At 36.2% G+C, this 25909-nt stretch overlaps 1 protein-coding gene across 3 annotated transcripts; it reads left to right on the forward strand.

Moving 5' to 3' along the window:
* On the forward strand, positions 1–25495 carry LOC124167973. 3 transcript variants are annotated; one of them, XM_046546050.1, is made up of 8 exons: positions 1–100; positions 3052–3773; positions 3840–4201; positions 7941–8223; positions 13914–14315; positions 18991–19521; positions 21928–22149; positions 24497–25495. In XM_046546050.1, the coding sequence occupies exons 2-8, from the start codon at positions 3123–3125 to the stop codon at positions 24575–24577; spliced, it is 2532 nt and encodes an 843-aa protein (XP_046402006.1). In that variant the 5' UTR covers positions 1–100; positions 3052–3122; the 3' UTR covers positions 24578–25495. The 3 variants fall into 3 exon arrangements, with proteins under 3 accessions (XP_046402006.1, XP_046402004.1, XP_046402005.1); XM_046546048.1 differs by having other exon boundaries at positions 3052–4201; XM_046546049.1 differs by lacking the exon at positions 1–100 and adding an exon at positions 2728–2914 and having other exon boundaries at positions 3052–4201.
* Positions 25496–25909: the final 414 nt, after the last annotated feature.

A 25909-nucleotide genomic window follows, 5' to 3' on the forward strand; every position in this document is an offset into this window, starting at 1 on the left:
CTAATGAGTTCATTTCTTTGAGAATATGATTACAGCAGTAGTATGTTTGAAGGCGGGAGTGAAGTTTGGTTGTTCCTCGGAATTTGTCCCTGATTTTCATGTAAGTTTATGATTATGTTTGTGTGATTGTACGTTTTGTGTTGTCATTAGTACACTCGCTTTACTACAGTTATATATTTTCTGTATGAGGAGTATGTGTTTGAAGTTTCATAAAATATAATACCTATATCCTCATGGAAGGAAGGATACGCGCGTGAATGCTACCCCCTTTATTAATCGAAAACAAGACTCCCGTCTGGCTTGTGTGGAGTATTGAAATTTTGTGCTTCATATTTAAATTATACAGCATTTATGGCCGTAATTTTAGGTAAAGTTTTTTCTGTGTAAATGCTATGAGAAATTATTTTTTTCCTCTTCGTCCGCCAAGTTAAAATATGCATGTCTCCCTTTTAGACGATACTATTTTTGACTCAATGGAAATGGTTGTGAGTATTTAAGGGATCAGTTATGACAATATTGACGTGCAATAAGGTTTTGTACCTTACGTTTGCGAATCTAAAGTTAATGTCCACACAATCATCGCATTTATTTAGTTACTGGGTTTTCCAAGAAAATAGTTTCCTGTCCATTTTGAAACTTCCGTAGTATTTAATGGGTTGTAAATAATACATGGTAGTTTTTTATTGACCAGTGGTGCAGTGTTGTTCAATATTGTGTTTGCGTCATACATTTTGGGAGAAATAGAAGTGTGGGCCTAATTTGGTAAACTGTCCGAAATATCTTTCATGCTAGGTCAATTTCTTAATTTGATCACGTTTAAAGAATGCCTTCCAGTGATCGTCATTGTATAGTAAAAGCCCTCTACGCGAGAATCATACAGACTTATGATTTTTATTTTTGGCGAAATACCTCAAGGTATGCTGCGTGTTGTTTTTTTGTGCGCATTTCTTGACAGCATTTATTCCCCATGATAATTTTCTGAAAGGATACGTTGTTTTTACTTCAAGGGTTTTATATAATCATTATAGTTCATTTTCCAGTAATCATAACTTCGTGGTGATTGCTGAGGGTGTATTTTTTTGGTGCTAAATGCGTAGATCAATTCCAAAATTTTGTGGTCACAGACGAAATTTGCTTCCGGGTGGATCATGTACCTACCTATAAGCTGAATCATCCTTGAAATGTTGCACTTCTTGTTGTGTCTTGAAATTATGTACACTTCATCAATCAGCTGAGTCTTTGCGAATGGAAGGAAAAGAGGAATAGTACCGAATGAATTCCAGTAATTTCTACATGGAGAAACATCTAGAATACAATATGTAGATCCCCCTATCCCCTGTCATTCTCTGATGATACATTGATGTACGAGCTATAATGTTGTAGAGCATTAAAGGTTAAATGCTGAAATTATTTTAACCTCCTGTTACCATAAAAATTGCTTACTATTTCCTTGAAATTGTCTTTTTAGTATTTTAAAATGAAATAATACCTAACCCTTATGTTATCTATGTTCAATGGTATCAGGCTCAACTATGTGGAAGTTGATATTCACAAATGACAACAAATGACAATGATATTCACAAATGACAACTTTGTTGACATGTACTGATTTAAATCAGTGGAAGTCAACGAAATTGTATTTTCACTGATGTTATCTTAGGATATGGAGTAGGACATCTATGTTGGCACAACCCTTTATGAGCTCTATTGTGATTGATGTGGGAGGGGTTATTGGGTCAGCAGCCTTTTCCTTTGTTAGATTATTTACATGCATGTATCACACCTAGTTTGTGTTCTCACTTGCTATACAAAAACCTAGTGCATTGCCTCCCAGCTTACTCATGAATCCTTCCAAAGATCTTCCATGATTCTGGTCACTCAGGTGCCATATTCTGTATCTTCCAACCGTTCGCTACATGAGCTTTTCCATTCGTTTCGGAGACAAACTGATTAGTGGAAATAACCATGCAATTCTGTGTGCTACTGAATGGTTCAGCCACGAGCTCCAGTTAGGGGAATATCAGGATCTAACTAATTCCTTAAAGCTATCAGTGAGGGCAGGATTAAGTTGGCTTTTCATGTTTACAGTCGACATGGGCGAACTTAGTGAGGATCAGAATCATTTTCAGTGATTACCTACGTATGGCAGACAAATGAAATGCTTATGGTGCATTAAAGTATTCATACGTTTGCTTAAAATCAATGTTTTCCTTAGAATTTTATGATAGTTGTGGAAGTTAGAAGCATGAGAATGCAGAAGGTTACCTACAACTCTGTGAGTGAAATTCGGAGTCATTTGTTTGTTATTATTTATGTAAATTTTATTTATGCCTTAATCAACATTATCTAAGCAAGAGATCAGTACGTAGCTAGTTCTAGATTAAGGCAACGCTACTGATATTTTGACAAAATGCATACTGAAACCTCTACATTCTGAGGCTAGAATTAATTTTACCCTTAAAGCTCTCGTCATTATGTCCATGTACTTCTAGTTTCCATCACTAATTTATCATCTGTCATCCATTAGAATGATGAAAGAACTAACACCTTACCCTTTACCAATCCAGACTAGTGAAATTTAAAGTGAACTATTGTTAAAATGAATAATCATCAAGCCTGTGTGTACCATACTGTAGATTTTACTTCAGTACTCTTTCGCTTCTGATCACATGATGTCGACCTTCGTAGAAACTGGGAAATTTATTCCCTCGCCTTCTATTTTATGAAAGGTGTAGCCTTACAACTGATTTGCAACCATTTGTTAAAACAGAATTTTGTGTGTCACTGCAAATTGGCTCATCAGTATGCTATTGCTGCCGATCAGTCGATGGGAAATCCCACACCAATTGGTGCAAACAGACTGAGTCCAAAATATGGCCTCAGAGCCGCCAACACTTATCTCAGCCTTGCAAAGGTACTATTTCAACTTTTTTTTTATCCATGGAAATGTTCTGGATTATTGAGCCAAAATTTTGTCATGTTAATTTAAGAAAAATGATCTAATGGTGTTGTAATTATGTATCATGCATGGACTTTCATTTTTACCAATAGGATTGCTGTGAACTGTCGTCATTGCTTTGCTATTCATATGAAGCTGAAGTGGTGTTGTGAAAGTGACCAGTATGCGCTTACGGGGTGACAGCAAGTGGAACTGTGAGAATGTCCCCTCTGGGTGTGACCAACCAGCCCCTGAGGCCGCAGGGGGAAGGAAGGTTGCACGCAGTAGAACCAGGAAATCGTCCTTGCACAGCAGCAGGACCCAATCTCCCGTCACTGTTGGTAGTCGGGGGCGACGTCCCGTGCTGAGGGAGAAGACGAACCTCAAGGCAGAAGAGGTGATTGTGCAACCAGTGAGGGGCAAGAAGGAAAGGGGGAAGGTGAAAGATGTGTCAAGTGACAGTGTGCTTCAGTCTTGTGGTGGGGTTGTGGAGAAGGGACTGATTACAGAGAGAGAAGGAGTGGGCAGGAGATTGAGGGCTTCACCTCAGATCAAGGGAGATGAAGAAAAGAAAAGCCAAAAGTTTGTGTCTGGAAGGAGAAGTAGCAGTGCAGCACAGCTTGCAAAGAAAACAGAGAAGAATGAAAGTGATGGTTTGGAAATTAGAAGGGAGAGGAGTAGCTCACGATCGCCCCAGCTGGCAACAGAAAATGGAAGCAAAAGTTCAGAGAGGATAAGAAGAACTAAAGCAGTGCTGCAGAAGGTGGATGGGAAGACTGAGAGCAATGGTGTGGAGACTAGGGGCAAGCGGGGTAGCTCGCAATCCCCCCAGCAGATACCAAATGGGAGTAAAGGTCTGGGTAGTGGGCAGAGAAAGGACAGCTTTAAATCGCCCAACCAGACACCAAATGGGAGTAAAGGTCTGGGTAGTGGGCAGAGAAAGGACAGCTTTAAATCGCCCAACCAGACACCAAATGGGAGTAAAGGCCTGGGTAGTGGACAGAGAAAGGACAGCTTCAAATCGCCCAAGCAGGTGGCTGGTGAAGGAAGCAGTAAGGAGGATAGTGTGTTGGTGGGTAGGAGGCTCTGCGTTTATATGAACGCTGCTGCTGATGAGTCGTGCAAACCCACATTGCCCAGCAAGGAAAGTGTCTACGAGTTTGAGGTGGATGGCAGTGAGCCCCCGAGTCGTCGTAGGAGGAGGAAGGGTAGAGGTGCAACTGCCGCCAGGGGCAAGAAGAAGGTGTTCCCACGATTCCCCAGGTGAGTGCATCCTTAGGTCCAGCCAATTCCTTTTTGATTATGCCCTAAGGGTATATTTCCAATGAGTTTTGAAAATTATCTTTTATTTTAATTCAGTTATTAGGTAGAAAATATTACTTGCATACTTTTGCACAGAGCAGGGTTGATTGATTAAAAAAATTAAAAATGTGGTGATTTGAATACTATTTCTAAGTATATATAGTTGATACATATTTAAATCTCCTAAGGATAGAGAAAAAAATCATTCGCCTTGACCAGGATTTTTTCTCTGAGGATTTTTCGCACAATTCGCACAAAAATGCTGTTTCTATGTAATGATTAAAACATGTGAAAATCATGAGAAGTCTTTGCCAAAATAATTTTCTAGGAAATCATTGCATCATATTTTATCATTAATTTTGTTATCCTTTGAGTCTAATATTCTTCAAATCACATAATTTTATTTTAATTACAAAATATTTTTATAGACCAACTTCTTTCCGAACTTTTTCTATTATTGGTTAAGGTTAATGATTCCAAATCACATGATGAATCTTTCATTTCAAATAGTGGTGACTGGCCACTTTCTCTGGAAATAACTTGATAAATAATTGTAGTACTCAGTATGTTTGACCAACCATCCATGCTGAGCTTTAGATTTGGTTCGTTGAGAGGTTCAAGGGTTTTTATTATTACTGCTGAAATTCTTGCTAGCATGAAAATATGAATGGGGATCATAGCTTGGTTGTGGTTTATCAAAAATTCTTCATAACTCATAATTTTTGTGAACTCTGCAACATGAATGGCCATAAAAACCATGCTTCACATGAGGCAAAAAAAATCAAATGAAACTCATAAAGTTGAAATAATTAATTCAGGACCATATGAATCAAAAGAAACCCATCAGAAATATGATGTTCATAGAATAGGGTAGTTTCCTTCATCAAAGAAAACGAAAGGCATTGATTGCGATTCGTTACCCACCATTAGTGTATTCATAATACACAAATTATTAGGTTTTTGAAATACCGGTTTAGACAAATGGCAAGGGTCAAATTTTATCCTCATTTGAAAAAGGCCATATTGGCACCCATGCGATTCCACTCCACGTGACATCACAGGGACCTAGTTTCTACATGAGAGGATAGGAGTTATACATCGTCAGAGGTTACCAATGCATGCATGAGGCACAGAGCTCAGGGAAACATGTCTTAATAATCACCTATTAAAACTGGCTAAGGTCGGAAAGTTTTCTTCGTTTGATAAGGTATTAATAAACCTTTTTTAAGCCAAGCGCTACCAGCCAGCAAGGTACTCAGCTACCCGCTAGCATCCTGCGTCCTATCAGCGCTCAGAGCCTCGATCAAGGTCACCTCACAAGGAGGGAGGGGGAACCAGAAATGCGTCACACAGACTTTTTCCCATCATTCCTACTTACACGTCGCGTTTTCGCGCGCTTGACATTTTTCACTTTTCATTTAATCGCAAAAAATAGGTATCGTCATTTAAAAATCTAAAAGCGTGAAATACGTACTCCAGGAGTAATAATCTTTCGATTTAGGCAACAAAAAAATAATAGGAAACCACCCTATTTAAGCTATTGCTCTAAAAAAATTACGTAGTTTAATCACAGTAATTTTTGAACTCAGCTCCAGCTTACCTTAATTTATTTAGTACCTTTCCAGCTGACATTTTCGTTCAAATTGTATCATTTTCCTTTCATATGTGCTGATAAGTCGCAAGCATTTCTATCAAGAACTGATACTCAATTAGGCTTCTTAAAACTATGGATAGATTGTTCAGCAGAATAATGAAGAGGATTTTTACTTACACTTCATTCTCATACAATTAACTTTTTGAGAAATCGGCCATGTTCACCTGACATCCCTCAGCCTGTTAATAATTCTAATGTTTTATTGGTGAAAAGTATTCAGAATATACTCAGACCTCGTCGGAAAAAAATCAACTATGCATAAATATACAAGAAAGATTACAAACAATCACAGCTTTTAGGCTGCATATTGGAATATAATATCACAAGTGGTATGTATAAAAAATTAATCAACAGAATAAGTGCAATGCATAAAAGGCTAGCCATGAGTGAATCACACTCTTGAATTTAGCTAAGCTAGTCATTCTGGGTAAGATAGATAGATTATTAAGTAGCCCGATACCTTAATTAAGGAGGAAAGATTGGGTTTTGGTTAAGGGATAAGAAATTATTTTTTTGTTCTGTAGTTTTGTGTTTCATATCTTGTGGAAAAGAGATGAAGGTTTTCTTTCGCATGTTTCAAAAATTTGTACACATGCGTGCTATAAATTTTTAATTTTATAAACAGTGGGCGACAGTTTTCCTGAGGTGGGTATTCAGTTAGGTAGTTTTCTAATTGCTGTTTTTTTGGAACAGGAATACAAATTTTAAATCTTGGGCCCATTAATGATTTTTTTAAATAAGCGTGATTTTTATCCATCCTGGTCCACTAAAGGAATGATTTAATCATCATTAGTCATGACAAACCTGATGAAAATAGGATTTGATTTACTCTGAGCATCCTTACTTTCTAAAGGCCATTTTACACAGGGCACGGAATTGCACAGGTTAGAACTGCATTAATTTCAGAGGTAGTGGGTGTAAGACCTTCTTCTCACGCAGAGCATGAGTGTGTAATAAAGTATTTTTACTCTGTTACGAATTCTTAAATGTAAATAGACAATGGAAAGATGTTTTCAGAGGAGTGACAATAAATAAATTAGAAAAAATATTAGTGAGTGCAAGAGTCATTTCACCTACTTTCCACAAATAGTGGTCCTTTAGAATCTCATATTATTACCCAAGTTTGTGTTTTAATGGAAAATAAATGTATGAACTCTTTTGAAATAAATATGTGATGCATGCATGTTTTAATATGTTCACTTTCTGTTAAAAGTTGTGTCTCAACTGATACTATTTATTATATCATGAATTTTTATTGCTGTAAAGTAACAAAATGTGACTCCTATTTGAGTTTAATAAATTTAATCAGAGAATGATCAAGTTCTAATTATTTTTTAGTCATTCCCTTATCAATAAGTTCAATTAGAATATTTAAATGAGTTTTGTAAATTTTACATCTCAGAATTGGCCCTAGCTTTTCTATGTAACTTAAACATACCTGCCTAGAAATTTCAAAAAAATAATTTTCCACTACATGATTACTGAAAACTAATTATGTGATTGTATCTTGTAGCCTTACTGTGATGATTTACTATAGTTTTACAATTTTTGTAATAGGTTTAAAGTATGTTTTTTTTACATTTACATATTAAAATTAAAAAGAAGAACTTTGTGCTGTCACATGAATTAATTTTAATAATGAATCGCTTTCACAAAGTTACGTCTCAAAAAATCAATTTTACATTTATATACATACTTTTAAGCATTTAAGGTTTTGATATAATCTTTAGCAATTTTTTTATATGTCAATATTTTATTAACACTAAAATAAAATTTGTAGTATTTATGTATTTTGTAGTTTACTGTTAGGTAATAAATAGGCCAAATATAGAAAGTAGTGCATATACAAGATGGGGAAGTGTTAGGTAATTTCAGTTGAATATCACTTGCCACATTGGCTTCATGAGTAGGTTGGTGGCTAGTGGCCATATATTGGATGAAAATATATGATTTTGTGAATGAATATTGTGTATTGTTGTAGTTTTAGTAATTTTTGTGGAAATGTGGTGTATTGTTTTCACATGGTTACCCTTTCCTCCTTCCCAGGGTGAGGTTCCCCTCAAGGTCAGAGACTACTGCTTCATCGGTAGAGTCAGTGGCCACTCTATCATCCTTTGACTTGGGGTCCACGGCTTCCGAGAGGACCGTCCATGAGGGGCCACCTTCATTTGCATCAGCAGCAAGCAGCTGCAAGCCCACCTTTGTGCCTCCCATGGCTTGTGCACCACGGTCTGCCATGACCCTGAGGAAACGACTGTCGACTGTCCTAGAGTCTCCCCTTAACTCTCCTGCCACCTCCATGTCTGCACTTGGGAATTCGCCGGACAAGGTGAGGGGATTGGTCAGATGTCATTGCTTGCTCAACGTCCCAAATTTTGCAATTATGTATTGATGTAAAGTGTTCATTAGCAGTTACATAAGCAACCCATATGACTGAAGAAGTGACTTTGGGACTTGCAAGACATGGCTACAGTCTGACTATTTATAGTTAGTTCTTAAATTTAAATACTAGGCAATTAAACGCAAATTAGAAATTTAAACGCAAGAATAATTTGATTCTGGCTTACATAGTCTAAGCCCACGGCAGATGTCATTGCCTATCATCATGTGTGGGGATGGAAGCACTCAAAGCAATTGGAATTTATCAGTACTTAAATTCATTTTGTTTCATACTTTTTATGAAATCTTGCATCAAAGTAAAAATTAGATTTGAAGCTTGCAGGCATAACCTTCCAAGCTTCTGTTCTACTCTGCAGCAGAAACAGATGATACTCAAAATTCAATTAGTGACACATTTCATGCCGATTGATGTGTGCACAGACAAATTGTTTTTGTTATAATGTAAGAGTTTTCTGATTGGCTATCACAAATTGTAGATGCACAGTGGGCTTGATCTCTCAAAATTGCAATGCACTAAAAGATTCGGTAGATAGAAGAGAAATTGCTTCCCCTTGTTGTCCTTGTTGATAGCTCAATTTTCAGGGTGTTCAGTGACCGGGAAAATCTGGAATTATGTGAAAGTTTTAGCCCCTGGAATTATTTGGGAATTATTCCTTAATTTTTTCTCCAATCTGGAATTTCAAAATCTTTTATTTATAATTCATTTCACATAAAATTTAGCCAGTTCAACACCCATTTTCTGGCCTAAAATGTGATTGTCGTAATTTGAAATGCAGTTGCTCAGTAGAATTTTTGGGCCATTCCACCGTTACGTACGGGACATTTGTACTAATTTTTACAGTTTTAAAATATTATTTCTGCTCCTAATATTTTTTGTGTTCCATTGAAACAGCTATAAATTGTTAGGTGTAGACCTAAGCTATTTTTCAAGCTACAGTTTTGGCTTTAGCACTTTGTTGTAACTGTTGCAAGAAAAAATAAGTGCCTGTTACGTACGGGACAAGCTGAGTCAACCACTTGTTTGGCTCATGTTATGAAAAATGATATTTCAGCTCAATTAGAATTTTCATAATGCTGTGGTATTTTTTTTCATATAGCTTAAAAAGTATGCTTCAAGCACATATACTTAACATTATTTACAAATTTTTTTCAACTAAGTTACAATTTTTTCACCTTTTGTTACGTACGGGACAAGGGTGTTACGTACGGGACATTGTACACTTCAGGCTAAAAGTTATTGAAAGCAGGCAGAGTTAACATGGTCAAAAACACATTTATCAGAAAAGGTTGTTAAGCCAATTACAATATAAGAAGATCATATGTTTATAAGCATTATTTTCTTGATCAATTAACTTGTATTTGCTTAGCTTAATTATAATACAATTAAGGTATAAAAAAATTATACAGCTACTTTAATCTTGTTACCATGGTATTATTAAAAAAAAACAAGGAGAAAGATACCAGAGTTCATAATTTAAGATCTTTACGGTTAAATTTTCCATCGTCTTTTTTTGTTCAACACTATAGGAGGAGAAATAGCTTTAATCACCTCTGTCTCTCTATTGTATACAATACAATCGGGCAGCGTTGGCCATTTATAATGTTCTGGGGACTGGTGAGTACCATCAGGGGTACAGCTAGGAATTAAGGCTAGAGGAGGTTTTAGGGGCGACTAATAGTGGGGATCTGGGGGGTATGGAATACCTGCCAGGGCAAGCAGGAGGTACGGGGACCCTCCCCCAGAAATTTTTTAAGATAAATGGTTCAAAATGGGGAGTTTTACAGCTTTCTGAGGGATATTTTATTAATCCTTACACTTTTCTATAAGTAATATTAATCCAATTAACTAATTTAGATTTGGGGGGTGATTATGCCCCAAAAACCTCCCCCCCCCTCGCTGCACCATTAGGTACCATGACTGTAACTTACAGTTGCTTCTGTGAGACAATTTCTGTGATTTTGCCTCAAAATAAATTGCCATTACATTGCACTAGAACCCACTGACCTCTGAATTCTGTCTTCACTTCAACAAACAGGTCTAAATTCAAGTTGATATCTTTAAAATGTTTCTCTCCTGAAAAACTTTCATTTGTATTGCATATCACGTGAAAGCTAAGGATATCTGGTGCTGCTTGAACATTGTCTCAATGCTTTACTTTGATGATGGTATCATTTATATAATCTTCTCCAGCATAATATGCCTTGAACAAACAAATATTGAACAACAATACAATAAAACTTGTCTTTGAACAAACTACTGAAGATTCTGATGCAAAATCCTTGGCAGATTGAATAGAGCATCATTTTCATCCTCACTACTCTTAACATTCAGTCAGTTCTCTAAAATTGCATTCAGGAGAACTGATGTGAGCTTGATTTTTTAGCTTAAGTTTGCCTGCTATTCACTGTCATTTTTTCCCTTTCATACTTTTTCTTTGTCGGTAATATTTTCTCTCCGCTTTTTTCTTAATTAATTTATCCTGTTACTTCTTTTTAAGAACCCATCATGATCACTTGCATTTAGTTTACTTCGCATTTTCTTTACTCTAGCAACAGCAGTTGCCTAAGGTTTTTCCACCACCATTTAAATTCTGAAAAAGCATTAAATTTCTTATCTTCAAAGTTTCAGGCATTACTCAGTGGTGCTTATGTAAACTTACTTAAATAAAAATACTTCATGTAGTCCACATTGTTTATTTTCTGACCTTGATTCCCTCCTAGTAATCAGTCACAAAAATAACATATGCTATAATCACTCACGCACTGAAACATGTATTACGTGTTGGCTAAAGGCGACTGTAAATTCTAGTATCACCAAACATCTAATCGAGAACAACTATCCCAGTGATTTCACATCTGAGATCTACCACACACTGAGACAAAAGAAATTAAGCCCCACTTTTTGTCATGAAGAACTGGAGATTATTGAGGTGACAAAATCAAATGAAACGCAGGAATTAAACAGTCATGATTTACCATTTCATTCACCTTACTTTTTCTAACCTTTTCTACCCGCCCTCTATGCACCTAAAATTTTACTTGTTCTTCTGTTTACTACAATGCATACTTTCAACCACAGCACCTACTCCTCTGCCACTTTGTCATTTCATGACATAAACTTAATACCTGGCCCTTCTATTAACCGATGCCAAACTCCCCAACCCTGAATGCCCAGAGCACAATTTTAAATTTAAATTACTGTAGGCCTAGACTTTTCTGGACTAAATGTAAATAACGCTTCATTTTATGTTTCAGAATTAAATATTATCAAAATTTAGTAATGATATGACATAGTGAATTCATTTTTATGTATATTGCATATTATGTTGTGAAGTGTCCCGTACGTAACGTTACGTACGGGACAGAAAGAAATTGAACATTAGGGTAAGTTTAAATTTTATTATTTTTTCACAACATCATAATTATTTAGTTTGACACAAAACCAGTTTAGAAAATTGTATTTTGAGTAGCTGTTTGTCAAGAAACTTTGTGAAAAAATAAATTTATATATTTTATGTTACGTACGGGACAAAGAAACAATCTACTTTTAAACACTGTATTTTACCATTATACTATCGCAAAATTAATATAATTCTGTGATAGAAACTCTTATACTGTACTATATTTTGATATTATAATTACCAAGACACATAAAAATAGCATTTAGTCAAGCATTGATATGGCAACACAACCTATGAAAATGGCAATTTTTGAACAGCTGATGAAGAGACGACTTTGAACCTAGGTTACCTACATATTTAAACATATTTGACTAAAATTCCTAGTAAATACTCATAATATAACCTTATGAGAAGACAATCATGACACAATAAGTTAAATATAAAAAAATATTTTTATTTCCAAAAGTTACCTATTTTCATGGAATGGCCCTTTTATAGCTGCATGGAAACGTGGAATATCAGACAAGGCTACAGGATCGAAATGTCTGGCAGATAGGAATGACAGGTGACGTCAACATCTACTTATGAGGTCGATGCAGTGTCTTGGCTTGCATTGAATAAATTTAAATTTTTTAATACAATGTGTGTTAACTTACCTATTCCTTGTCTTTGTAAATACATAAATATAGTATTATTGAAAAGTATTGAAATAATTTTAGGTGTTTTAAAATTCTTATCTGTCGCGGTAATCATGTAAGATTAACCTGGAAATTAGTTAAATTTCCCTGAAAAACCGGTAATTATGCTTGAATTTTTTTGCTTTGATTGGCTGGTCACCCTGATTTATTACGTAGTGATCCAACTTAGGTATTTATTACGGATGCTATGGAACAGCTATCAAAATTTCACTGAGCAACATAAATTTTTAATATTGTCATTCCAGTGCATTGTATTAACCCTTTCCTGCCAGTGCCTACAATTGGAAAATGTTTTCTATGCTACGAGTAGCATGAGATTACTTTAAACCTCTCTGTACGGAGCTGTTTTTTGGGGTGGAGTTACCCTGGTTTTTTCGTCCCTCATATTTGGGATCTAGCTCAACGTCCCTAATCCCAGCCACTGGACTACACCCTCTAACCCTATCATAGCCGAACGGTCAACTCATTGCATTACCAATGTGTTTTTTTTTCAACCAAAAATTGTATTCCATTTTCAATAATTTACTCTTCTAAAAGAATTACTAACATTTTTTCAAGTATTGTGGAATTTTAAACATATTTATTCCGTTAATAGCGACAAAATTATTATGTATGTATATAAATAAAAGGTATTAAGGCTATAAGTTCGGAAGTCTGTTCTTTTTAACGCTAAAATTTTGTTTAAAAATTGCTGATGCTCAGAACAAAATGAAGGATTCATTTCAAAGTATAAAAAATTGTAGTATGCAACATATTATATCATTGAAAACACTATTGACAATACAACCACTTTGCAACGGATTCCTGTGGTGATCATGAGTTGGAGGTTCAGGTGCATGTGGAGGTGGCCCTAAGGACTCATTAGGCTGGGTCCCAGGTGGGGCCTGAATGCATCAGACAATTGCTACCTCAGTGGTCACTTCCCTTCCCGCGCGCCTGTCAGAGCCAACATCCGCTTGTTTGTGTTTAAAAATCAGCGACTTAAATACCCGACGTCAATTGTTATGGGTTTGAAAATTCCCGTCGGCTCTACCCGATGTCCGATGCGAAAGGGTTAAGATGCGCTATGGAATTTGGTGTTGGCATCAGGATAATTTCAGATTTGTACTCTGTACCATTCTTGTTCTAAAAGGAGCAAGGTTTTGTGAACATGTTGTAATCCTTGTAAATATGATGATGGAAATAATGCTTATTATTCTAGAACCTCACTGTACTGGGTGCTTCTAGCAGTGCAGTCATTCCGGAATTAATTGTCCATTTGTTAATGCTCGTAGTAGCCTTGCCTCTAAACATCAGTCTCGATCAGATGCTTGTACACTATAATTCAGTGCCCTTTCGTACTGGTGATAATATTACTATGTTTAACATTGAGGATAGAATTAAACTTACTGGGTATGTGCATCTTAGATTATAAATTTTTAGTCAAAGTATTACATATACCCATCGCTACTTGTATGCAATTCAGATTTTGCTTTCAATAGAGTTGCCTGCTGAAAATTTAACTTTTTCTCTCTTCTCAGGGTGTGGTGGTGGACTCGTTTGGTGACTCCAGGCTGAAAGTCAATGAAGTTGCCAGTTCTTGTGGAGAGACGACTCCCAGCAAAGTCCCAAGGAAGTCACCCTTGGCTCCTTTGCATCAAAACAGCATTCCTTGCCGTGACAACTCCCTCCTGTTGGCTGATGAGGTTGGTTTGGATCATAGAGAGAAGACACCCAGCAAAGCACCCCCTGTGACTGCATCATCAATCCTGAATGGGAACAGCCAATTGAGCCACACTAGAGTTGATGAGGAACCATCCTTTGGCGCCTCGGTGCTCACAAACCTCAACTCCAGCTTTGCCTTGGGTTTTGCTCACCACCACTCCACTCCCGTTAAGGCCAGGAGTGGCTCTGACTCATCAACAAACTTTAGTCATTCACAGGTAAGGGAAATTTGTCCTCATCGGCTAGATTTTGATTCAGTTTGAAGTGATAAAAAGACTTTGATTTTACCTACTTCTTGTGTTAATGTTGTATTGTGTTGTGGATGGTATTTGACATTTTTTTCGGAACTTGATGAACTGCTGACAGTTCCTTTTGGTGGTCATATCTGGAATTGATGATGAAAGAACTAAAACTTTTTGTATTTACCACACTATAATTAAACTTACACCCAGATAAGGATTCAAAGGATAACATCATTATCTGTTGAAACCTTGGTTGATGTAAGTTTGATTACAGTGTGGAAAAAAAATCACGTGTTCTTCTGTCGTGGTTGAAAAATACAGCTAAATTAAACCTGAATCTATTGTTTATACCTGGACTGGTTTTTTTACATCGGGGAGATGGGTGGAAATTTTAACAACAGGGCTAAGATATACCGTATATCTCCGAATATAGTCCCCCCTTTTTTTCCAAAAATGGCCGCGGAAAAGTAAGGGGGGGGGACTATAATCGAGTGTAATCCAATTTAACATACTAAAGGTGACCATAAAGTAATAAATAACGGCATAATGGCTAATGTTCTCGTAGTCTTTCTATTTGAGTATATTTATGAGGATTATAATCGGAGATATTAGTAAATACTGCCACGTTTTACCGGAAATTAAGACAATTTTGACCACAAATGTTGTAAAGATACGATTATTCCGATTCAAATAGCATATCGAATATGCGTTTTCACGGAATCCATCGGGTAGCCGCTAATTTTTCATGGAAAAGTATTGTTAGAATAATTCAATCGACACTGATCACTTAATGACGCAAAACAGTAAATAATTAAAATGAAAACTAAACACACACTATCATTACATTAATCGAACACTAGAATTGAATCAATAGTATATGTACCCGTCGCTCATTTAATAACTACACGATTTAAATAATTGCGAAAAATAAACAGATAAAGTGAACCTTTCGTGACGATTTAGCATTTCATTGCGTCCGTAGCTACTATACGTCCGTGCGGTTCGTGTTTACAACCACTGCCTTTACCGCCTTCACAGAACAAGAATGCGCAATAGGTGATGCATTTGTTTCTGAAAAGGCGCAATAATCGACGACTTTAAACCAGAAGCGCCGGCATTACTGCATTTGATCGAAATACAGCGACTCAGCATCGAAAGTGTAATCAATTTATTGAGGAATATCTTCAATTCGTCAGGGTAAATAGGATCGATAAATTACGTCGCATAACGTTTCGCAATTATTTCCACGATATTTTCTTTATTAAAAATAATTTTACGTTCAACAGTGAGGTGATGGATCAAGTAGAAAGATGAGGATCAATCCTGCCGCAGATTAGAGGCCTTCAAAGACGGAGTTTCGATGCCAATTTAAAAATAGCCGTTGCAGAATACGCCGTAAATCATAGTATTTACAGCGCTAGCAAAGCGCTAATACATCGCGGAAGTCATTTCGGGGGTCTCGATGCGGCAGATTCAAAGAATTAGAGGAAAATATCGTCGAATTTATGTGCAAATGCAGAGCAGAAGCTCTTTGTGTAACTTATGCAATGATTCGCGACGAGGCATTGAAAATTGATATAATGAGGAACTTGCATGGGTCGTAGATTGCTCTAAAAACTATTTTGAAAAAGTCAAATAGATACATTAGCTAGCAAAAATACCTTCAGTTTCTCCATTCAACATCAAAAGAAATTAAAAAATTGCATTTAAAATCGAGAAAAATTTCTCTGAGCCACTGCGCGAAGACACCCGAGCGTTGCCGAGGCCAGGCGTGACGTCATAGGTGCCTAAACAACCGTAGGGAGTAGGGAAATACGCTGAGCGCATGGTGTAAAATTTGTTTTGAGGGAGTATTTAGCCGCTCATCGTCACTTTATTTTGTTCTGTTATTCTTGGGCCAGTTTTCCTATTGCTATTGTGCCTAGATTATTACTTGGGATATTAATAATGCGGCATCGGGATGATGAAGTACAAGCGTTTCACTTCGTGTGTTTTGGTTATCAGAAAAATGGATGATAACGTTGCCACTCGTTCGAATAGTACACCTGAAACTCATCTACATCTATATAATACCCCGCAAGCCGCCTAAAAGGCGTGTGGCATGGGGTGTTAGGACACCAGCCTTTTTTTAGGACACCAAAAATTGATGCCACGACCATCATGGAATTTGTTAAGACAAATTATTGCTATACGTCGGCGGCAAATCGAGTTGTAAAAGAAACTTTTAATACTGGAGGATAACGATCGTAAGCTGTGCTGTTGACATTAGAGTAAGCTGTGCTGTTGAATTTGGCAACACCGAATTAACGGACAAGGTAGTCCTATCCGTCCTACGGTAAGAATTCACAGTAAAACAGTCTGCACACAATCTACTTGTGAGATCGCGAATCGGTTCCGCTGCCAACACACACACAAGGTACAACCTATTTCAATAATATAGGTAAATCCATAAGCAATATACTAGCATATACCATAAAAATATAGTGGGAAATAGGCAAATACTCTTATCAAAAACTGGATGTCACTGTCACATTCTTATATTCATCACGTACAACTTACAATAACAGAACTCGTTGTGATGAAAACAACTATTTACTCACTGATTTAAACCCTTAAATTAGCCCACACAAGTGACACAGGTGACTTTTCTCACTACTATTCGTTGAAATAATGGAATAACAAACTTCACTCACAGTATTAATTTCAATAGCGTGATCGTGAAATGTCATATCTACGGTGAACAACGGAGATTAGCACGCCACTGACAATTTTTACACTACTGTTAGACATTTATCGATAGCGTAATAGCACTTTTTGCAATTCAATCACGATGGAACACTGATAACTCTTGGCCGATATTTTTCAACCTTGTCAAACTTTGTGCATTACAACCACTGGCACTGTGATTATTAGTATTAGCTTAACGGGAGATGTCACCTTGAAAATAACACTATTTTTGCACAAAAATGTTCCTAGATGTCTCCTATCAGCGAGCAAAAGTTGCATTGACTGGAATTCACCCCATAATACAAGCACATACAGTCATAAACGAAGAATTCTCCGGTACCTACGAATAAACGGATGAAGTTATTGTATATAAAAGCTAAGCGGACATTAGTAAACATCAAAATCGTTCTAATTACATAGGTACTTAAATGAATGATATGCCGTCGATAACATCAACTTACAATTAACGTATCCCCCTTCCAATGGCCGTGGCTCAGACTCTTACAACGGTGTTGTTTAGGTATTATAAAATTTTTGGTTTAACTGCTCCAGTTTTATATTTTATGCCCTTACTCAGATATTAATATTATAAATAATGCAAAATATGAGGGCTTCCAAGCCTCTATCGTCGGATATTTATCTTTAAATATAAAATAATCAACAAGTCTAACAAACGAAGCTCTCACAACTGCTGGCAACTATTACAAACAATCACAACAATAGCTTCGCGTGATGTTTAGGCACCTTTGACGTCATCGAGGCTTCGTCGGCAGTGGCTTGGGGGGTGAGGGAGTTTTTCCCGCGCTTTAAAATTCGTTATATTTATCATTAAATATCTCGCAAATGAAAACTCAGATTTACATGCGGTTTTCTTTGTTGTATTCAGAAAATAATTTTCTGTCCGCCTGTGAAATAAAAAAAATTCATGCAAGTTCCCCATTTTTTTTCAGTTTTAATGTTTGTTGGAAAAAGTTTATTTCTTAATTTTATTACTTTGATATTTTTAAGTCCTGTAGTTTAATTGTTTTGCTTAGCAGGCATTGATAGCAATATTTTTATAATATTTATAATTTATTTAACACAATTTTATTTAGATTTCCTAATTTCTTCAGGTCACTTGGATTTGTGATGACTTGATGGGTGTGTTACACTGGATCTAAGGAAGTTTCAGGGCCAAATGCAATACTGTTTATGGGCTTTAAGTTAAAGCTTATATATTGACATTGTCTGTAGTCATTTGGAAATCAAAAATATTAATAATTTGTGAAGGTTTAAAAAAATACAATAGCCTTGGATACTTAAAAATATTTCTCATTTCTTCATTACATCTGGTTAAGGAACTATAAATTACTGATACATGCAATGGATCACAACATGTTTTAGGTATAGTTATTTTGTTGTGATGGAAAATATGTGAACAGATTTGTTCTTAATCTTCACAGAAAATAATAGTTTTTATCGAATCTAGAATCTTAACTTGCTAACCACAGAAAAATTACCTTCCTTTACATTTTAAAATTTTTCCCAAAACTGAGGTCTCAAAATTGGGGGGGGGACTATATTCGGAGATAAACGGTACTTATGTTAATTCTTTTATTTCTTTCATGTGGCTAACTAAGGCTTTGACACTTGTCATGCCTACCTTTATTTTTACCTAGTTAATGGTGTATTTTAACAGGGTTGATGAATTTAAATCTATTTTAAAATTAAATCCCTATTTTATTTTTATATCTCCATAATGAAGGGAATGCCTAACAGTAATTCTATATGAATGAATCTCTCCTGTAAATGATAGCTTGTTTGAAAGTCTTCAATCAGCCTTTACCAGTTCCACTGAGCTAACATCATTCTTGAAATGCTTTTCTCGTTTTCTTCCAATTCAATTTTCATCACTTGTGCATGATCGTTTCTCTCTGTCTCACAGGCCAATGATGCAACAGCTGACAAGTGTTTTGGCTTCTCCAGTGATGATGATAGTGATGGACCAGAGGGGGTCGATGGACTGCCCTCCCCTCTCCTGGCATCTCCACGCACCTGGGCTCAACGCCAGGCCCTCCTCATGTCCTCCCCTCCACAACTGGCACCATCACGGTTTGCTCCTGAGGTGGTGCGCCGTGCACTCATCCTGGAAGCTGTATCCAGGCCCCTTCAGTTTGATGGTGTGCGCCATAAGGGAGGCCAGTCAAGGTGTGCCCTGCCTTCGGCTGCCAACAACTTGAAGAAGACAAAGAAGACCTCCCAGAGGACAAAAAAGGGCAGGAAGGATAGGCTGCAGGGCATTGACGAGTACCTACTGAAGCGCCAAGCTGTGGAGCCCCCAGAGAAGATTCAGGATGGAGTGGAAGAGGGTGCTGTGGTCACACCGAGCTCTTCACCACCAGCAGCCTCGCTATTTGGCGATGCCAAAGAAGAGGAGGCAGTGGAAGAGGAAGTGGTTGCTCCCTTGTCAGTACGGGTAAGTGTTCCCTTGGCTAACAGATCCCTGTTGAATTTTGTTCTAGTGGTCGTATTTAATTTTTCCAAAGAAAGGAACATCTGAATGCCAACCAGGAATAAGACAGTGATTTTTGTTGAGTTTATGGTTAACGAAAGACAACATGATAAATAATGGTTGCATGACCAAACAAAATTTTGTAACTGAATCAAGTGCAATACCATTGACTCAACTGGCACACTTCTTGTTTATGATGTCATCTAGTCAACATCTATGGATTTCAGGCTTTTCATGTTATACATTTACTAATATTTCCCTTCAAAAAGTAATTATTTCGTAGATTTTTGCATGATGAAAGACTAAAATATTACATAATCCACTGCGTCGTAATGTGTATCCTGGTAGCAATGTTTAGGTTGTTTAAGTGTCGTGTACTTCAAGTTATTCGTCAAAGCTCGTTCTCTCTCAGAAAATTTTGTGATTTTGTGAACAGAGTACTTTACTCGACTAAATATGTCAGATAAACAATGAAATTTAAAATAACTACTGGCCGCTTGTATTTATAGAAATTTAAATATCATTTTTTTTAATTATGCAATGTCCTCTATGGACCGCCACTGACTCAACTCAAGTTTTGGAAATGTGTTCAAGTCGTTTCTTCAATATGACACAAATTTCGAGTTGCTTGCACAACTCTGTATGTATAATGGTCCTGATGGTTAATGTCGGTATGAATGTAAAATACCAGGTTATAGAATTTCATCACCATTAACATAAAAGTAAGGGCCCCTTGAAGCTCTAAAATTGTGAGGAAAATTTGACCAGCACTCATAACATAAACAACAGGTATAGAACTTGATAAACATGGTAGAACTGCAAAAATGCAGGCCTGTGTTATTAGCATTAGACAAATCAGTTAGCTCACACGTTTCTGCCTAGTAAAAAAGACTTCACTAAATGTCACCATCTCACATGCTCATCCCTGGCTCCTGTGCATATTCTATCCGGTGACTCGGTGGTAGAAAGTCGGAGTTCCCAGACACCCAGAGAATACTCTCCATCCCCACCATGGCCCCTACCCTCCCATGCTTTTGCAGCCCCACCCTCCTCTCGCAAAGCATATGAGTCATTCTAGTTCTCCAAACTCACCGCTGGCGACGCCCTCCGATGGGTCATGTTTTTGTCATTATTATTATTATTATTTGATTTATTACTTTACACCTGCATATATCTTGGTTTTAAAAGTCACATTAGGCGAGTAACTTGGCTAGAATTCCTTCGTTGTGACTGTTTTTTGCTAAAAATAATATATTCCATTAATTACAACATGTAAATCTTACAATTTCCAATTTTTGTCAATTTAGATAAGCTAGACAGAAAAAAATCAATGACTGTCATATATTAGTGAAGGTTGCAAGTTGATAGCATGGTACTCATCACTCCAATTAGGAAAATCTTTTAGCGGAGCAATCACCTTTCGCTTTGAAAAGTTGGTGCTATAGCAATGCAAAATAAGGTAGCAGGCCAATATTAAGCATTGTTGCGTGCACCAGGAGCAAGAATAGGTCACATGTATATCTCATTCAGTTCTGTTACCTGATTGTGACAAGATACAGACACAAATAAATCATCTAGGTTTATTTTGCCGCAGTAATGGGAAGCAGCATATGACACTCTTAAGTACGTCTTTTTATGAAGGGAAATAAGTTTGCCCTGTTGCTGTTCTCACATCAACCTTTGTATGAATGTCCTTATGTCCACGGTTAAAATGTCAGGTTTCTCAGGGTATATACCTATATGAAGGTGAAGGCCCATGAAGATGTAGGAAGCTAAATGAAAGCTCATTGGTATCTTTATAAACTTGCAAAACGCATCCAAGCCACCAGTGACCTTCATACCTGTGAACATACCCTATGATATCATCGAGGTACAATCTCGTTGGGTTCTTGTTAGAGATTCATTTCTGATATCTGGGGAATTAAAGAAAACTTTTGTTAGTTCATAAATGCATAATACTCTGCAAAATCACTTATTAGAATGTATTCATTGTCACCAAGTCTCTCTTTTGATGTTATAGAAATTAAGACTGTAGGGTAGCTATAAAGGAATGCAACAAAATCTATTTTAATTTGTCTGCAGGTTTTCCTAAAAGTCTTCCCACAGGTGTGTTGCTTTAATTGTGACATAGTTTAGTGCTTGACATGATATATGGCATATAGGTATTCATTTTTTTTCATGAAATAAAGTAGAGGTGATATTCCCAGTTTCAATTGAAGTTAACCTGCTTACCTAAAGAATTTGCAGCTGTAAGGGTGAAAGATTATGTACTAAAAGTGTTAATAATAATCAATTTGTAATTCATGTGTTACTGGTTTCCGTAGATATTATCTCCTTGCACCAGTCCATTGATGTTCCTACTTCTTACAGCCTCCTCGGCGGTCGTATGAGCGTCCATGGAACCGGAAGCTGAAGAAGGTGATTGGAGGGGGTCTGTGCCTGGACTCAAGTGACGAGGAGGACGAGAGAGGTGGCGAGCGAACTAGGAAGGAGAGGGAAGAAGAGAAGCAGGAGGAAGAAGAAGTGGAAGCACCCCCCAAAGTGGTGCCTCCACCAAAGCCAAGGCACCGAACCAAGGCAACCGAGGACAAGGTAACACCATGAGCGAAAAGTACTTACTAGTAGACTCTCAGAAAATTATTACGGTAGACTCCCTGTTTACTATGGGTTGGACTTTTGGTTGATTCGGCGTACAATCTTTGGTGTTAACACTTCGAGTGACAGTCACTAATTGAAATGCCTTTCTGAAAAATCCGGCCATTTGACTAAATTCGTATAATTTTTTCAGACATCAGCAGAAAATTTATATTTATTACGAAGAGTATTTCAATAAAAATGAACTTTGGTTTTAATTTATGAATGAGTTATAAATAAAATTATTTTCTGATTTGTAAGTATACCATGAAACTATGAGAACATACTGTTTTTGAAATAGAAAAGAAGTTGAAATAATTGATGTACAACCATTAAATGCCTTATAAATTTTTACTAAGTGCAGTATTAACTATTTTATTCAGGGTTATCATAAAAAATGTTTCACATGCAATATTACCTAAGAGGCAATCTTCAGAGATATTACTAATTGCAAGGTGTAATGATATGTCCGTGGCACTCAAAGTGTTAAGGGCAGATGTATTAAAATTTCAAGTTTTCCTGATTTTATTCTTACTGGTTTCTTGGAAGAATAACTATTACTTTTACCACTTTTTTTAATAAAGCAACCCAGGTTTTATGAATAATCATCATTATCTGGCATAAATTATTATCTATTTATTTTTTATTATTCTAACCTTAGTTACGTAACAGAAGAAGAGATGAATTTTGAAATGGATGCCAGAATAGAGGAAAAAGATTAGAAAAGAAGTGGTGGAAGTAATATTTATTCGTCCAAGAAGCCATTAAATTGAATATCATATGGTTAAAAATAAGTTGGAGAATATTATTACTACTCACGCAATGTGTCATTAGCTATGTTCTCTTTTATTTTATTGTTAACTTGAGGTGTGCAGTTACAGATTTTTCATTTAGGTTTTCATTGAATTAAGAAAGTAGTAACGGTTAAGTTAAAATTGTGGTAATTTTTTTTTTTAATCTTTTTAAATTCAGTTATTGAATTTCATCATTTATACTTGATGATACATTCTGAAGGTAAAATTGAGATTACTGCAAGAATAAGGAAGAAAGATAAGTAATAAAAATTATGTAAATGGTGTTTAATTAATTTATGGATTTAGTATTTGAACTTATACATGGCTTAAGCTCATTAAATCATCTGAGCTCCATAGATCAAAGTAGTTTTACTGATCTAATATTAATATTAGATGCTGTCAGTGACAATTCAGGTGCCTTTCATTCGCCTTTATTCCATAATGAACTTATGGATTTGTCCCTCTAACAAATTTGTTGTATGGCATGGGACCAATGCACTTGCCCAGTACTTTTGTGCATGTTACATCTCCCACTAACATGTAACAGCTGTATAAATTTGGCGACAATGTAATTTATGAGTTATGAGCTACATGTGTTATTTTTTTCATCCCTAATCTCACTACCCATAGGCTTACAGCTGATTTAAAACTTATTTATAAGATTCTCAATTCCACCATCGACTGCCCTGCATTGCTCTCTTTTATCAATTTTAAAGTTCCACCCCTCCCTACCCGTTCTCATCCCCTCATCCACATGCTCATTCCTAGAATTTCCCTTACTAAACGTTCGTTTTTCTACCGCATTACTTGTGTTGAACTCACTCCCTCCACACATCGACCCCTTTGCACTTCCATTGAAATCCTTCATAAGCCTTTTCCCTATCCTATCTGTCACCGAAGTAGTTTGTCACTGCAGTTTCTTGTTGTCCTTTTGTTTTTGTAAATGTAATTATTGTTTTCTACATGGTATATTGCATCTTCGTCCTCTAATTTATGTATTGTTACCTGGCCACTATAAAATGGCAAGTATATGCTGTATGTGGTTCTATTTCTTTAAAATAAAAAATAAAATAACAGCTGTATACCACATAAAAGTAAATATTTGTGTGTTTTGTCTTTGGGATGTATACCTCCTAAATCATCTATTCCTTACATTTCCATTTAAAGAAGCATTTTCAACCATACCCACCCACCTCCAAATGTGTTTTTCTGTTTTCATACGTTTCCAATTGTTTTCATATATTTCCTCCGTTCCATTAATATCCATTCAAATTTTCCCTATGTGTAATATCAATTCCAAACCATTTTAATACCGCATACAAATTTTTTCTATCCATTTACTAACTCCCTTCATCCTTTTCCGTATAATTTCGCCCATATCACGTTATTTTTTCTATTCCATGACCACATTTTTGCCATTTCTCTACTATTTACCCCTTGGTTTCTGCTATTTTTAACATTCGGGAATAGTGCGTGGATTAATTTTTTGTGTATGCTTGGTTGTTTCTTAGGAGAACCAGATGGATCAGTGGGCCACACAGATCAACTCGCAGTTCAACGAAGTGGAGGACTTTGAACTTTGCCTTGGGTGAGCAGTGGTTACCATTGACTGGACTCTGTCTTTGGTTGGTGCAGACTGTCACACATCTTGAATCAGTTCGCTCATCTCTTCTAAGATTGCCAGTGTTCTGATTGATTGTAGTTTCCCCATTTTCAGACAAATGTATCCATTCTGCTTCATGGCCATTGTCAGATGTGGAATTTGATATTTTTAGGCTGCTTGTGTGTGCTTTGCTTCCCTCAGTGGTGATCTTTCATTAAATTGGTGAGACTGTGATTTGTGCCGAAGCAAAACTCAAGTTTTTTGAATCTCACGGTAGATAATGTCCATCTGTGCCCTGTTGTAGTGTTGGAAGATAGTGATTAAGCTGTGTGTTTGTGACCACTGTGTAGATGATGCATCGGAGGCAATTTGGTTGTGTTGGCTACTTTTTTCTTCAGTGCTTAAATATTTGACTGAACTTCCCCCTCCATGTGTGCTATCTATGATTTGTTCCTCTTTATGCATTACAGTCGCTATGTTTCCTTTAGGTCTCATTTGTCTCCTGTCAAATGTGTCTCGAGAATCTTGTTCTATTATTACTGATAAACAGTATTTTTAAGAAAGCTTTTCAAGACCTTATTGTAATTTTATGTTTTGAATTATTTATTTTTATAACATGTTTCTGTTGTGTCATCACTCCTAAATCCTTTTGTATATTTTTTTATTGAGGCCAGGAAATGTTTCTGCTTTTTACTGCTTGTTTTACATGATTGTTGTCTCTTATCTTGAGTGCATCGCTACGTCAGCTAATGTGGAGTATTCTATTTTTAGCCATTATCACGTGAATAGATTTATTTGTGAATTGTTAAGATTGACCTGTTAAACATTAACAAGAGCACTGTAAGTAATCCATAAATATCTTTTTTATTTGACTTTTATATGATTAATATTTAATATGTCAGAATGATGTCTGTGTCATAAATTTTTATTTGTACATAAATATACAAAATGTATTTCTTGTAACTTATGCAATTGGTAATAATTTTATTTCTCTTTCAAAACCCTTTGAACTCACTTTCTAATGCCATATTAATTTTGAATCTTAAGATGGCATTTTTGGTAAGATTTCAACAGAAGATATATACATTTAAGTATGATTTGAGTATGCCCTTAACTTTTTTCAGCCTGTCAAAGCAAATTATTTAATTTAACACTGTTAGAGAGACTGTTCTATTTACCTGAATCTAAGGCAAAGTTATTCTTGAAATCCACATAACATACTTAAAAAGTAACATAATATCCTTTAATAATTACTGATGTTGACATTACATTTTACATCGTCCTTGACTTTTTGAACCAAACACTAATTGTGGATAGAAAT

This window comes from Ischnura elegans, chromosome 11 (genome assembly GCF_921293095.1).
Source record: "Ischnura elegans chromosome 11, ioIscEleg1.1, whole genome shotgun sequence".
In the NCBI taxonomy this organism is placed as follows: Eukaryota; Metazoa; Arthropoda; class Insecta; order Odonata; family Coenagrionidae; genus Ischnura; species Ischnura elegans.

Coding starts and splice junctions, on each gene's coding strand:
- LOC124167973 (XM_046546048.1), top strand. CDS start 3,123: ATGCGCTTACGGGGTGACAGCAAGTGGAACTGTGAGAATGTCCCCTCT. Junction 8,224..13,913: donor TTGGGAATTCGCCGGACAAG/GTGAGGGGATTG, acceptor CTCTCTTCTCAG/GGTGTGGTGGTGGACTCGTT. Junction 22,150..24,496: donor CCAAGGCAACCGAGGACAAG/GTAACACCATGA, acceptor GTTGTTTCTTAG/GAGAACCAGATGGATCAGTG.